General features: G+C 59.8%; 1 protein-coding gene across 1 annotated transcript; it reads right to left on the minus strand.

Moving 5' to 3' along the window:
• Positions 1-8,514: 8,514 nt before the first annotated feature.
• Positions 8,515-12,243, minus strand: A1BG (alpha-1-B glycoprotein). The gene is made up of 7 exons (XM_047790958.1): positions 12,194-12,243; positions 12,075-12,110; positions 11,711-11,989; positions 11,030-11,302; positions 10,458-10,754; positions 9,570-9,866; positions 8,515-8,831 (listed from the first exon to the last, which is right to left on the minus strand). The coding sequence occupies exons 1-7, from the start codon at positions 12,225-12,227 to the stop codon at positions 8,515-8,517; spliced, it is 1,533 nt and encodes a 510-aa protein (XP_047646914.1). The 5' UTR covers positions 12,228-12,243.
• Between the last annotated feature and the right edge of the window lie 3,102 nt (positions 12,244-15,345).

The following is a 15,345-nucleotide window of genomic DNA, read 5'->3' on the forward strand; positions in this document are numbered from 1 at the left end:
TACGTCGCAGACGAGTCTTGGATCCTGAGTCGCGGTGGCTGTAGTGTAGGCTGGCAGCTGTAGCTCCTGGTGTAGGCTGGCAGCTGTAGCTCCAATTGGACCCCTAGCCCTGGAACTTCCCTATGCTGAGGGTGAGGCCCTTAAAAGAAAAAGAAAAAAAGACTTTGGTTTTTCTTTGTCCACACCCATGGCACGTGGAAGTTCCCAGGCCAGGGGCTGAACCTGCACCAAAGCAGCGACCCAAGCCACTGCACTGACAACACCCTATCTTTAACCTGCTATGCCACCCCAAAGTACCGCTTTCTGAGAGCAGAGTGAAGCTGAAATGAGGCAAAGAAGTTACCCACTGCAGGTGGAGCCTGGCACATAACAAGAGCCTAATATGGCCAGCAGCCTGGGGGACAGGCAGTATGGTGTCCCCTCTTACCCATGGGGAAACGGAGGCCCAAACAAGGGCAGGGGTGCCAGGGCCTTGGAGCTGGCCATCGGCGGAGCCGGGGCCCCACTGTAGCCTTAACCAGCAGTTATCCAGGCCACCAGCCCCTCCTGGAATCTGTCCAGTCAATGATGCCCAATTAGGCGTCCCAGGTGCCCCACGCACCTGTCCAGGGCGGCTCAGTTGAGGCAGCTTCTACCTCCTACACAAGCCCCTCTCCAGCTACCCCGTAGCAGTGCCCGCCCTCCTGGGGCTGCTGTCTACTTGGGGTTCAGGGTAGAGTCTGCTGCCTCGGGGATGGGTTCCCTTCTTCGGATTCGCTGAGCGTCTGCAGACCCATCGAGGTCCAGGGGGCGGGGCGCCGAGGGGGAGGGCGGAGCGCGTGCCTGTGAGGATTCCGGGGGCGCAGGCGCCTGGCACACTTCCTCTCTCCCTCTCGCCCTCAAGTCATTTAAGCCTCAGGGTCTTCCTGCAGACCCTCGAGACAAAAGCAGGAGCCCTGAAGAATGAAGAGTTCAGGGAGGCGCTGGGGACCCGTGATGCAGCATCGGGGCTGTGGGAAGACAGCCCGGGGCCCTTTTGTCATCCAGGCGCCGCGGCAGGAACTGTCCTTTGGAAACGGGGCCGAACACCAGGCGCGGCTCCCGTCTCCACCTGGAGTGGGGCCGGCGGGCCGCGTGGGGAGGCCTGCTTCAGAAACGGAGCGACGCTGTGCTTGGCCGCTTGCAGGCCGCGAGCTGGGGCCTGAGCCCCGGAGCCACGCTGGAGGCAGTGCCGTTCGTTGGGAGGAGTCGGAGCCGCCCGACAGCGGGCCCGGCAGGCAGCCGAGGAGGAGGGCTCCCCCCAGGCCCTGCACAGGCAGGGCGGTGCCTGCCGACCCGAGGGCAGAGCTCCGGAGCCGCCGGATTCTCGGGGGGGGGGGGGGGGGGGGGGGGGGGGGACGTGGACGCGCTCTGTCGCCCGAGCGGCGGATTTCAGGGACACCCAGGGCCTCCCGAGGATGCCCCCACCTACCAGCCCGGCCGCGAAGCTGGCACCCTGGGGACCTTCCCGCGTGGCCGGGCTTCGCCGCGCAGGAGGAGACTCCAGGCGAGGAGAGGTCCGCTCCGCTGCGCGCTCGCCCACGCGGGGCCCGGCCCCAGCTCAGCTCAGGCCCAGCACAGGCCCCACGGCGGCCCGAAGCCCTGCAGGGGGCGAGCCCGGCGGCCCAGCCTTCAGTGACTGCTCGGCCCTCACCCGGCACCCGAGGGTCCACGCGGGGGCGAAGCCCTGCACGTGCAGCGCCTGCAGGAAGACCTTCCGCCACAGCTCCGCCCTCGGGGTCCCCCCGAGGGCCCAGGTCGCCGTCCTGCGGTGCCCGGGAAGCCCCCAGCGCAGTGCAGCGGTTCCCAAAGGGGCGAAGGGCCTGGAGGAGGCTGGACGGCCCCCCGGAGCGACACGGCGCCTAAGGACAGGCGCCGGTGCTGTCTGCAAACAAGTTTTCATCTGGGGCCAGGAGGAGGCCCCGAGGAGGGTAGAGCTATGGAGGCCCGCTGGAGAAGCTTCCAGAAAGCTCCTGCTACCCTCCCTGCCCCACTCAAGCCCATCTCAGAGAGGACAGCTGAGCTGAGGTCGTGCCTCGTCCTCTGGGCCAGGCTGCTCTCAGAACTCAGGGGCCCCGGACGCCTGGGGCAGCGAGGCTCCGGCGCCACGTCCCCCGTGGCGTCTCACTGTTCCTCTCCTGCGAGGCCACCTCTGTGCCACCTACTCGTGTCCAACTCCAAGCCCCGCGTGTGAGGCCGCCTCTTCCATGAGGCCCGCTCCAGACCTGGTCCTGACTCAGGCGACTGCTTGCCCGGTGCCACCTCTCCCTGCCCCCAGTGCCCACCGTGTCCCACGAGTCACCAGCCCTGTTGGTTTTACTTAAAACCGCCTCCGACTGGCTTCTCCACACCCCCCCACCCCACACATCCCCATTAGACACACACCACACACACACCCCAGACACACGCACACACCACACATCCCCAGACACTTAGACACTCACACACACACCCCAGACACTTACACACACCCCACACATCCCCCACACACACCCCCAGACAGTTACACACACACCACACATCCCCCCCACAAACCCCCCAGACACTTACACACCACACATCCCCCACACACACACCACATCCCCCCCACACCCCCCGACACTTACACACCACACATCCGCCCCCACACACACACCCCACTTACACACCACACATCCCCCCACATCCCCGACACTTACACACACACCACACATCCCCCCCCACACCCCCAGACACACACACACCACACATCCCCACACACACACACACACACACCCAGACACTTAACACACCACACATTCCCCCCCACACACACCGACACACACACACACCACATCCCCCCCACATTCCCCGACACTTACACACCACACATCCGCCCCCCCCACACCCCACTTACACACCACACATCCCCACACACACACCCCGACACTTACACACACACCACACATTCACCCCCACACACACCCCAGACACTTACACACACACACCACATCCCCCCCTACACACCACACATCCCCCCACACACACCCCTGACACTTACACACACACCACACATCCCCACACACACACCACACATCCCCCCACACACACACCCCCCAGACACTTAACACACCACACATCCCCCCACACACACACCCCAGACACTTACACACACACACCACACATCCGCCTCCACACACCCCCCCAACACACACACACCACACATCCCCACACACACCCCCCACTTACACAAACACCACACATCCCCCCCACACACCCCGACACTTACACAAACACCACACATCCCCCACACACACCCCGACACTTACACACACACCCCACATCCCCCAGACACCCCCACCACCACCACCACGTGCAGTGCTCACCGAGCTTGCCGCTGGTTTCCGCAAGGACAGCGCAAGCTTCCCTAAGCAGGGGCCGTGTCTTCTCTCGGGGCGCAGCCCGCGCCCCCGCAGGCCCTGCCTGCCGACTCCCGTCCTGGAGGCTCCCCCCTCGTGGCTGCGCCCACATCCCCAGCAGGAGAGACAACAGGGCAGAGCCGGTCCGACTGCCCCAGGGCCCCGGGCCTCGGACAAGCCTGGCGGGCAGTGGTGGCCTCCGTGCGCTGTCACTGCGCTGCGTCTGCCCCTTCCGTGGCCCCAGGGCCCCCGGCGCCGCGGCCGCCTCCCCGTCGTGTGCCCCTGTCCCTCGGCCTCGGCTCCCGTCAGGCCGTCCGCCTGCGGCCCTCCGTTTCTGCGGGGAGCCCACCGCTTGTGAGCTGTTCGACCCCCTCCCGTGGCGTCCCGGTCGTCGTCGCCATCTCCCCCTGCGAATCTCCCTCTGTCGCAGACGTGCTCCTGTGTCGCGAGTGAGCAAAGAGTGACGCCGCGTCAGGTTCCGATGGGCAGGCGGAGCCCCAGGGGCTCGGCGACCCTGTGTCGATACCTGTGAGCGTCCCAGACCCACCTGGACGCACCGACGTCCCCGTGCAGTGTGGGCGAGGCCGAGAGGCTGAGCCAAAGTTAGAAACGCAGGGAAACCTCAGAGGTGAGAGAGGCGGCTTCCCAGGCACCTCAGGCCTCCAGCAGGCTGCAGGGGGTGGAAGAGACAGGGACCGCAGGTCGGGCCACGGAGACCACTGCTCCCCAGGGCTGCTCTGGGGACCTCGGGTAAGCGACTCTCCTGAGCCCCCCTGACCTGCTCCGTCTGCAGAGCCGGAGTCCTCAGACCCGCTTTGTGCGGCACCCGACCCAGCGCCCAGCCACGGGCCCTGTCGTGTGGCCTCCAACGCCCCCTCCCTGCCCCCACTCTCCCGGTTTCTGTCATTGCGGAACTGAATCTGCTTCCCGCGGGTGCCCTGAGCATCTCTGACACCTGCTTTGCCCTGAGGACTGTGTCTGCGCACGTTTGTTTAAAGGGAAGGAGGAGAGGGAAGGAGGGAATCTTTATTAAGGGCCTACGTGTGTTGGTCCATCTGCCAGGTAATTCACATACTGCATCTCTAATCCTCGCATCCCTCAGGGCAGGACAACCATCCCCACCTTATAGAGGTGGCGGCAAGGGCTCAGAGCATGTCAGTGACTGACCAGGCTTCCAGGGCTAGGGTGGAACGCCCAAGTAGGTCAGCAGTCTCAGTAGGCAGTGCCATACCCCACAGACCAAATAGAGAGATCCTATGGGCTGGGCATATGTTCTTTAGAAGAGACTCACCTAAAACAAGGACACGGGGAAGTTGGGGATAAAGAATAGAAAAGAGGGGAGTGCCCGTCGTGGCGCAGTGGTGAACGAATCCGACTAGGAACCATGAGGTTGCCGGTTCGATCCCTGCCCTTGCTCAGTGGGTTAAGGATCTGGTGTTGCCGTGAGCTGTGGTGTAGGTCGCAGACTCGGCTCGGATCCCGTGTTGCTGTGGCTCTGGCATAGGCCGATGGCTACAGCTCCGATTTGACCCCTGGCCTGGGAACCTCCATATGGTGCAGGTGTGGCCCTGAAAAAGACAAAAAGACCAAAAAAAAAAAAAATTTGAAAACAGCCTGAGAAAAACCGCATCACATGACGACTGATACAAAAGATGACTGATTTCTGGAGCTCCCGTCGTGGCCAGTGGTGAACGAATCCGACTATGAGGGTGCAGGTTTGATCCCTGGCCTCGCTCTGTGGGTTAAGGATCCGGCGTTGCCGTGCGCTGTGGTGTAGGTTGCAGACACGGCTCAGATCTGGTGTTGCTGTGGTTCTGGCGTAGGCTGGTGGCTATAGCTCCAATTCAACCCCTAGCCTGGGAACCTCCACATGCTGCGGGAGCAGCCCAAGAAATGGCAGAAAGACCAAAAAAAAAAAAAATCATCGACTTCCTGGAGTTAACGCTGTGGCGCAACAGGATTGGCAGTATCTGCAATGCCAGGACACAGGTTCAGTCCCCAGCCCCAAACAGTGGGTTAAAGGATCTAGCATTGCTGCAGCTACAGTGTAGGTCACAAGTGTGGCTCAGATCTGACCCTGTCCTAGGAACTCTGTGTGCTGTGGGAGGAACACAGGCCACAACAGGAACTCCCTGAATGTTCTACTTTAAGTGGTAAAGGAAAAAACAGAATTCAAAGAGAGGAGGCTAAGAGACCTATATGGTGATAAGATTTCTACACGCTTCCCTTTTTTTTCTTCTTTGGCTGCAGACATGGCATACAGAAGTTCCCAGGACAGGAATCAAACCCAAGCCACAGCTTTGACCTGCACCACAGCTGCAGCAATGCTGGCTCCTTAACCCGCTGCCCTGTGCAGGGAATTGAACAGGTGCTGCCACAGAAACAAGCTAGATCATGAATCCACTGCACCACAGTAGGAACTCCTCTATACATTCCACTTTATTTTGTTTTATTTTATTTTATTTTAGCTTTTTTAGGGCCACACCCGTGGCATATGGAAGTTCCCAGGCTAGGGGTCAAATCAGGGCTTAGCTGCTGGCCTATGCCACAGCCACAGCACACCAGATCTAAGACACATCAGCAACATACACCACAGCTCACAGCATGCCGGGTACTTAACCCACTGAGTGAGGCCAAGGATCCAACCCGCATCCTCACTGGTACTAGTTGGGTTTATTACCGCTGAGCCACAACAGGAACTCCCTCAATGTTCCACTTTAAGTCTCCTCCTCCTAGACTGTGAAGAGGTGAGAATGCGTGTTGTAATCCCTAGAGCAGCCACTCAAGTAAAACATACAAAGAGATGATCAAACACTTAGTAGATGAATTAAAATGGAACCTGAGGAAACCATAACCCAAAAGAAGGCAGGAAAGGGAAAACAGACATGGGGGGGGGGGAAACAGAAAAGAAAAAGGCAGATCAAAGCCCAAGCTATACATTAGTTCATGCAGATGGTCTGAATACACCGAATGGAAGAATCTGCCCGAGTGATTTTTTTTTTTTTTTTTTGCTTTTTAGGGCCGCACTTGTGGTGTATGGACATTCCCAGGCAAAGGGTCTATTCAGGGCTACATCTGCCAGCCTACACCACAACGACAACAATGTGGAATCCAAGCCACATCTGTGACCTACATCGCAGCTCACAGCAATGTCGGATCCTTAACCCACTGAGCAAGGCCAGGGATTGAACCTGAGTCCTCATGGATACTAGTCAGAGTCGTTCACCACTAAGCCACAACAAGAACTCCCAGAATAAATTTTTTAAAAAAGAACATCAAAGAAACCTGCTTTAAATACAATGATATAAAGGAAAAGAGTGGGAAGAGACATAAACACTCCATCAAAGAATGCTGCAGTGTCTGTACTAATATACCAAGAGGACTTCAGAACAAGTAAGACTACCAAGCATAAAGAGAGAAATTACGTAGTGACAAAAGGCCAGTTCTCCAAGAAGACACATAACAATTCCAAATATATATGCATCTAACAACAGAGCCTTTAAATAGAGGAAATAAAAACTGATAGAGGTGAAAGAAAATAATAGACAAATTCACAGTCATAATTGGAGACTTCAACACCCCTTGTTGGAGAACAAGAAGACAAAAAATCCGTGAGGATACAAAAGAACCCAACAGCATCATGGATCAACGGCATGTAATTGATGAAGTTACCAATAGTAGACCTTTTTATAATCCATAAAATAATTTTCCATGACTTAAACCAAGAAAAATTTTAAACCCAACATTAAACTGTTACTGGAGTTCCCGCTGTGGCGCAGTGGAAATTATTCCAACTGAGAACCATGAGGTTGTGGGTTCGATCCCTGGCCTTGCTCAGTGGGTTGAGGATCCGGTGTTGCTGTGGCTGTGGTGTAGGCCGGCGGCAGCTACAGCTCAAATTAGACCCCTAGCCTGGGAGCCTCGATATGCCATGGGTGTGGCCCGAAAAAGCAAAAAAAGAAAAGAAAACAGAAGAAAATGTACAAAAACGAGCATAACCAAAAGGTAATTAGTTCTTTGAAAAGATTAATATAATTGATAAACCTCTGGGTAGATTGACAGAAAGGGAGAAGGGACAGGACATCAGTCATGAAAGGTGACGCTGGAGTTCCCTTGTGGCTTAGTGGGTTAGGGATCCAGTGTTGTCACTGCAGTGGTTCTGGTTACTGCAGTAGTGTAGGTTTGATTACTGGCCCAGGGAACTTGCACATGCTGTAGGTGTGGCCAAAAAAAAAAAAAATGAGGTGACTGCAGGCACTCCTAGAATACTGCGTTATGAACATCTCTATGCCAGTAAATCAGACCTCTCAGATGAAACTGGCAAATTCCCTGAAGAAATACCATTTATCAAGTATTTGTCGACGCTAAGCCTACCACACATCTACTGTGTGCCAGCACCTCAGGGGACAGTGCAGAAGAGCCGAGAGCATCTCCACTCCTTCCGCAGCTTCGGGCTCTCCGTAGGAGACCTGGCCTCTGGCTGGAGACACAGCCCCACACCACCGCCTGGAAGCCGGAACTACAAAATGCAGCCTCTCTGAGCTGCCTCCCACTTCGGTCACGGTGCGTCTGGAGCCTCAAGCTGGCTGCCCCTCCCTGCTCTGGACGGGGCAAGGGGACTGGGGCATAGGAGGCAGCTTAATCGAATAAGGCACAAGAAGGGAGTCTTGAAAATGTGGGCGCAGGAGTTCATCCTCAGCCCCCCCACCCTCAGGATCCAACCCAGAGCCTGTCTGCCCTCGGGACACAGGATCCCACCCCCCCTTCCTCAGCCCTGGGACACCCCGCCCCTGCAGTGGGACTGCCATTGGCCAAAGACACATTTTAAGGTCTTTCTTCACATTTATTAATTCTCAGAATAGGTGAGGGAGAGCCATCCAGTTCCCCTCCCTCCAGGGGGAATCCAGCTTCCAGCTTGGGCAAGAGGGATCGGGCCAGGCTGGAGAAGGAACTTCCCAAGGACACGGTCAGCAGCCCCGGTCCGCAGCAGGATCAGCTTCCTGAACAAATGGGAGGAGAGGGCGGGGAGGAGTCTTCCCCGCTTGCAGTCCCCACACACCTGCAGACTAGGCCCACGAACCAGCGTGGGAGGAAACGTAGGGAAGGGCCGCAACCCAGCCTACCCAACCGGGCTCCACCTGCCGCCTGGCCCCTCACCTGCCACTTGCAGCTCCACTGGGTCGCTGAGCTCCGACAGCAAGGGGTAGGAGCGGTAGCGGCAGCTGTACTTGCCCGCATGTTGGGGCCCCACGTAGGTCAGCACGAGGTCTGTGGAGGGGTGGTGGGACCAGACCTTCTCCAAAGGCTCCGCTTCGCCGGCCCGCAGCAGCTCGAAGATGACATCAGGCACCCGGCCCTCGCAGTGGAAGACGGCATCGCGTCCCGGAGTCACCGCCCCGATCCGCCGGGGCCGAAGCTGCGGCCTGGGCAAGGGGCCTGGGCCAGCGGCAGGTGGGTCACGTGAGGCCCCTCGCCCCAGGCCACAGCTGCCCAGGCCCCCTGCACTGCCTGCCCCACTCCAGCCCCGGCGGTGGCCTCTGTCGTGGTCACTGTACTGTAACCCCCTCCCCAGGGCCTGCCGAGTCCCCCAGACCCCGGCCTCCCTGCAGCTTCCTGGAGTCCCCAGCGTCTGCCACTCGGGGCCTCGGGACAGGTGAGAAGAGAGACAGGATCCAGGGGAATCGTGTTCCCGGCAGAGGGCGCAGCCCAGTCAACCGTCTGGAGGTGGGACCTGTGCCCAGAGCTCTGCCTGGCCCGCGCCCCCAGGGAGACCCGGGCGAGGAAGTCCGAGGGACACGCAGACGGCGTGGGCTCGGGGAGAGGTGATGCCAGCCCGGGCGGGGTGGGGGTCATAAGCTGACGGGCAGTCGACAGGCGTGTCGCACCGGGAAACGAAGACAGCAGCCGGTGCAAAGCCGTCGGGGATTTGAACCGTAGAATCTGAGTCCACCCTCCGCCATCTCCACCAAAGCGTTGCCCGTAGGCCGCGCCCTCGCTTCGGCGGGAAATGCGCCAAGTGCCGAGCGGCCCGGGCCCCTCGGCGGCCCACCTCCCACTGCCCTAGGGAGCGGGCTCTGCGCGCCCAGGGCGCTCGCCTCCCGCCTCCCACCACAGGCAGCACCAGGTTTGGCGCATGGGCGGGAAGGGCTCCAGTCCGCTGGGCCCGCGGCTCACCGTCCACGCGCAGCTCCACGCTCGCGCTGGGCGCGGAGCCCGAGAAGGGCGGCGCCAAGTCCGTGTAGACGCAGCTGTAGTTGCCCGAGTGCGCCCCTGAGACGTCGCGCAGCTCAAAGAGGGCCTCGGTCCCCTCGGGGCTCAGGAGGCCGTGCACCCGGTGCCCTCTCGCGTCCTTGCGCACCAGGGCGAAGCGCACGCCCGAGCGGGGTGCCCGGCACCGCAGCTGCACCACCGAGCCCGGCGCCGGGCTCAGAGCCGCGGGCTCGGCCGAAAGCTCCGGCGCGGGGAGGGTCCCTGCGAGGAGGACGCGGTCTGACCGGACGCCCCGGGAGGCCGCCTGCCAACGCGGGGTCCAACCTCACGGCCCCGGGCTAGGCTGAGCCCTCCCGGCTCCCGCTGCTCCCTCCACGGAGGCCCGCGGGGCTGACGGTTTAAAGCCGCCCCCCCGGGTCGCCGTCTTCTCCGGACCCTCGCACACCTGCACTGAACCTTATCATGTGTCCGTAAGAGCCGCCGAGGGTGAGGTCGAGTTTTCTTGGGGGAGCACCGGCAACGGCAGGCGGCCCCTCCTGGGGTTTTACGCCCCTCGACCGAGCCCGGGCGGGTCCCGCAGCCCCAGCCCGGCCACCCTCGACAGATGGGCTTCCGCGCCCACCCGGAGGCCGGAGCCGCCCGTGTGACCGTAGCGCCTGCGGCGCCCCGCCAGGCTTGCGTGTAGACGAGGCAATTGTTAGCAGAGCCTCGGGCGGGGCCTACGGCGGAACCTCAGGGACGCTGAGGCTGGGCCGCTGAGACCTGCAGGAAAGGCCGCCCTTTCCCAGGTGCAGCCCCCACGGCGCAGCGCCCTGGCCCTCCCAGCCCTGCTACCACGTGTCCCAGGCTCACCGTCGCTCAGCACCAGCTCGGCAGGCGCACTGTCCAAGGACCAGGGAGTGACATTGTCCTGCAGCTGGTAGCTACAGGTGTAGACCCCGCGGTCCTCCAGGGTCAGATTGTTCAGTTGAAAGAAGACGCGGTCCGGGCTGGTGCTGGCTCTGGGGACCATCAGCACCTCCTCGACCCGCCGCAGCTGGAAGTGCACCCCCTCCAGGGTCGCCACGCACGTGAGAGACACGCCCGAGCCAGGGCTCAGGACCGCTGCGGAGTCTGTCTTGATGGTCAGTGTGGGTGGCGGCGGCCTGGCTGCATGGCAGGGAGGGTCACTGGCCCGCCCAGAGCCCAGGACAACCCCGCTGGGCGGATCTTCCTCGGAGCCCAGCCTCCAGACCTCTGCCCCAGGAACACCCTTCCTTGTGGCAAATCCCTACCCATCATCAAGGCCAGGCAGCTGTGCGGACACTGTTTCTCAGGCCCAGTCCTGGGCAGGGAATTCAGGGTTGGGAATCAAGGCAAAGGCAGCTCTGTCCTCCAGGCGCCTCCTCCTGCAGGAAAACCTCTGGGATGGTCCATGCACTCACCCAGCTCCTCTATGGTCACAGTGGCACTGGGCTCAGAGGGGGTGCCAGCCGCGTGCGTCCGGTACGTGCAGCTGTAGTTGCCAGGCCGTTTGACTGGAAAGATGGCCTTGGTGTCCTCCGGGGCCTCCGCCACCTCCAGAAACTGGTCGTCGCCTTCCCGCCTCAGCAGGAAGGTCACACCGCGAAGTCCCCCATGGCACAGCAGCTCCGTGTTCAGGCCCGGTGTGATCCAGGGCACTGGCTTGGTTGAGAGCAAGGGTGGGGGCAGGGGCTCTGCGGATGAGGCAGGGGTCATGGGCTCGGCTTGACTCAGGACACGTGGGGGCTCAGCTGGGTGTGGACCTCCACACTCATGAAAACCGAGGGTGCCAGCGGGTAGACAGCATTGTTTGGGGAGAGGGGGCAGAGACCAGCCGGGAATTCGCGAGAAAGACATGTTAGGGGCCCCCCATGTGCCAGGCCCCCCCAAGCACTTCCTGGGGATTCAGTCATTTATTCCTCATGGCCTCCCAGGGTCAGTCCAGACACCGTCTGCATTTTACAGACAGGGAAACTGAGGCTCAGAGCTGTCACCTGACTTGCCCAAGGCCACAGAAGATGAGGAGATGGCGGGGTGGCGGAAGGGAGGCCCCTCCAGCAGCCTCTCCCACTGCCTCCGGGCCCCACGAGCGCTCCACTCACCCAATCCAGTCACCTCCACGAGGTTGCTCAGGCCGGTCCACCTGCTGTTCAAGCCCGAGCGGCAGCGGTAAAGGCCTCGGGTGTCACTGGTCACTGCTCCCAGCGGGAACCGGTGCTCCAAGGCGGGCGAGGCCAGGTGCACCGGGTCCTGGGCCACCCCGTCTCTGAGCAGCTGGAAAGCCAGCGTTGGCAGGCGGCTCTGGCATGTCAGCGTCACATTGGCCCAGGGTTCCAGCAGCGACTGGGCCTCTGCCCACAGGTTCGGCCTCGGATCCAAGACTGTGTGGGGCACAGGGGTCAGAGCTGGGAGCCCAGACAGCGGCTCCCTGGGCAGGGCCCACCACGTCCGGACCCTGCTACTCACATAAGGCCTCCTCGGTTACTCGGCTCAGGGCGAGACCTGCGGAGGCACACGGGTGAGGCCCGCTGCCCTTCCTGCCGGCCCCCAGCCCTGCCCCGGGGACCCCAGGCCCGACGCCTCACCCCAGAGCAGCAGGAGGGCCACCCGCGCAGACATGGTCAGCCTCGGCGGAGCCTGGCAGCAGCTGTCTGTCGGGTGATAGAGCCCAGGGGCAGGGGGGTGGTGCGGGGCACTGACCTCTTGGCTTGTTTGTCCTTCCCAAGAAGCTGGGCTCTGGCGGGTCGGGACAAAGGGCAAAGCTCGGCCACAGGAGTCTCCGCTACAACAGTGACCAATAACCCGGCCAAATGAATCAATTAAATTAATAATGAAGAAAAGGGCAGAATTAATGATGTAATAACAGCAGACAAAAATGATCAAAACTAACAATAAATGTGGGAAAATAATAACCATTTTTAAGACAAAAATAAAATACATACTAAAACAAATAATGCAATAGGTATTAGCAAATATCTTTTTTTTTTTCCTTTTGAGGGGCCACACCTGCGGCCTATGGAAGTTCCCTGGCTAGGGGTCAAATTGGCGCTGCAGCCAGCAACCTACCCCACAGCCACAGCCACAGCCACGTGGGATCCAAGCCACGTCTGCAACCTACACCTGAGCTCACGGCAACCTCAGATCCTTCACCCACTGAGCAAGGCCAGGGATCGAACTCAAGTCCTCATGGATACCAGTCAAGGCCATTATTGCCTAGCCACAAGGGGCAATCCATGAAAACATTTAAATAATAGAATGGAATCACAGTTAACAGATAAAATTACCAATGATTAATAAAATCATTCGAGTGAAAAATAAATTAACCAGGGAGCTCTCTTGTGGCTCAGTGGGTTAAGTATCCAGTATTATCACTGCAGCGGTTCTGGTTGCTGCTGTGGCGCGCAATCAGTCCCTGGCCTGGGAACTTCCACATGCCGTGGCCTCGGCCAAAATAATGATAATATTAATTAATTAATTAAGAAAACACTGTTAAACATAGATGATGCAACAAATGACAAGAAATTAACGATAAAAGTAATAAAACAATAAATATTGTAAATATATATATGACAAATACATTAAAGTAATAAAAGAATATTTAAATTGATTGTGGATTTGGGGGTTTTTTTTCTTCTTTTTAGGGCCTCATCCATGGCATTTGGAGGTTCCCAGGCTAGCAGTCCAATTTGAGCTGTAGCCTCTGGCCTACACCAGAGCCACAGCAACGCCCAATCTGAGCCGCGTCTGCGACCTACACCACAGCTCACCGCAACGCCGGATCCTTAATCCACTGAGCAAGGCCAGGGATCGAACCCGCAACCTCATGGATACTAGTCAGATTTGTTTCTGCTGAGCCACACTGGGAACCCGGGAACCCCAAGTGGATTGTGTGTCGATAATAATCGGTAATAGAATAATAAGCAATAAAATTGTGCGGTGCCCACTGCTGTGTGTTGGCAGTTCCGCACATGGGCCTGGGCAGGAGGTACTGCTACTGTCACTCCCGCATCGGATGTGAGGGAAATGAGGCGGGCTTGCCCTGGCGCCCCCTGCAGGGTCTCGTATCGGCTTCCCTCAGCAGCCAGCCGCGCTGGGACCCCCACCCTGCCTTGGGGAGGCTGAGGCCCGGCGTGGCCCCTCCGCAGTGAACCCCACCCCAGTGGCGTCTGTCGTGTGCTGGCCAAGGGGGGGTTCACCTGTGTCTGGATTTGCCATGCTTGACGCCAAGCAGGGCTCCTGCAGGCAGCTCCCGGCTCTGGCTGGACCCGCGGTTCCTCCCCAGAGCAGCGAGTTCCGCAGTGTGGGACCCACCTTGGATGTGCAGGCAGACTCGCACCCAGGACCTCCAGCCTGTGCCTCCCACCCTGGCCCTGACCCCAAGCTCCAGTTGTGCACGGTGGTCTGTGTGCCTGGGGTCACTCGTGTGGCTGTCACCCGCGGCCATGAGGCCAGGCTCCCCGTCCCCTGGGCTCCCCGCCCTCCTCAGGCACAGTCCGATGGTGAGGGATGGGAGGCGTGAGGACGGCCTGTCGCCACTACCCTGCAGAAGGTGCGGGACGGCTTCTTGGGGACGTTGAGCCCTGGGGGAGGGCATCCGGGCAGAGAGGGCGGCCGTGCAGACTGTGAGGCAGGATGAGCAGGAAGGGCCGGGACAGTAGGAGTGGGCGACACAGGGCAGAGGGGCGGTGGGAGAGCCCGGAGCCACCGCGGTGGAGACCCGTCATGCGGGGCCCGGTGGGTGGTGCAGGGGCTTTGGCTTCTGCTGGGCAGGAGACGCCAATGCCTGGTCTCCCTTCCATGCTTGCTGAGCACCTGCTGCCCCCACCCCAAGCCAGCACCTAGAAGAAGTCATGTGTTCCAGGAGCGGCTGGGGGACGAGGCGTCCTTCACCTTAGGGACAGAAGGCCAAGGCCTGAAGGTCAGCCAGATGACGACTGGATGGCCAGAGGAGCAGAGCCAACGTCACTGAAGCTGGCAGAACCTCAGCGCGTGGACAGCAGGCTGCCCAGGCCGGGGGAGGCACAGTCGGGTCAGAGTCTGCAGCAGTGGAGCCGGCAGCCCAGAGACTGGGGAGGTTGAGAGGGCCTTTCGGCTGTCCCAACGCCAGCCCCGAAGCCCTGTCCCACTGTCTCCCGGACGGTGTCCCCAGCCCTTCCCCAGGCTCCCCTATTCCCACTCGGCAATAGCCAGTTCACAAGGGTTAATGGCTGAGTTTCTGCAGCCTCCTGTTTTTGCTCTGAGCCTTGCAAAACCTGTGTGACCAAGTCCCTGACTTCATCCTTCCGTTTGAAATGTCTGGAGTGGCTTCTGTTTCTTGACTGGACCCCGGTTGGTATGATACTTGGTATCAGGAGGAGTCCCAAGAACCCTCAAAGTTCGGACTGCGGGTTTGATTGGGTTCTGACCTTGGTCTGCAGTACAGTACTGAGCTCCCGGCCAGTAGAAATGAGGCGCTAGTAACTGCGGTAACTGCGGTGGCCACTGGCCCTGCCTGATTAAACTACTGCCTGCAGTTGCTCCAAGGGAGGCACTAACTGAAGGCAGTTCCTTAGGAGACGAAGTGGCCACTGCAGTTGGTGACCACATGCACTGTAAGGGGCTGGCTGCTTACGGCCCCTGCAGAGCTTATCGAAAGAAAATGAGGAGGCGTTTCCATTGCAGCGCAGCAGGAAGGAATCCGACAAGTATCCACGAGGACGCAAGTTTGATCCCTGGCCTCACTCAGTGGGTCAGGGAT

The sequence above is a fragment of the Phacochoerus africanus genome, chromosome 8 (genome assembly GCF_016906955.1).
Source record: "Phacochoerus africanus isolate WHEZ1 chromosome 8, ROS_Pafr_v1, whole genome shotgun sequence".
In the NCBI taxonomy this organism is placed as follows: Eukaryota; Metazoa; Chordata; class Mammalia; order Artiodactyla; family Suidae; genus Phacochoerus; species Phacochoerus africanus.

What these genes read in the sequence shown, in the direction of transcription:
- A1BG (XM_047790958.1), bottom strand. Translation starts at nt 12,227, where the DNA reads ATGTCTGCGCGGGTGGCCCTCCTGCTGCTCTGGG. An exon ending in CGTGGAGGTGACTGGATTGG is followed by an intron (nt 11,303 to 11,710) that starts GTGAGTGGAGCG and finishes CCTCATCCGCAG; the next exon opens with AGCCCCTGCCCCCACCCTTG. An exon ending in CGTGGAGCTGCGCGTGGACG is followed by an intron (nt 8,832 to 9,569) that starts GTGAGCCGCGGG and finishes CCGCTGGCCCAG; the next exon opens with GCCCCTTGCCCAGGCCGCAG.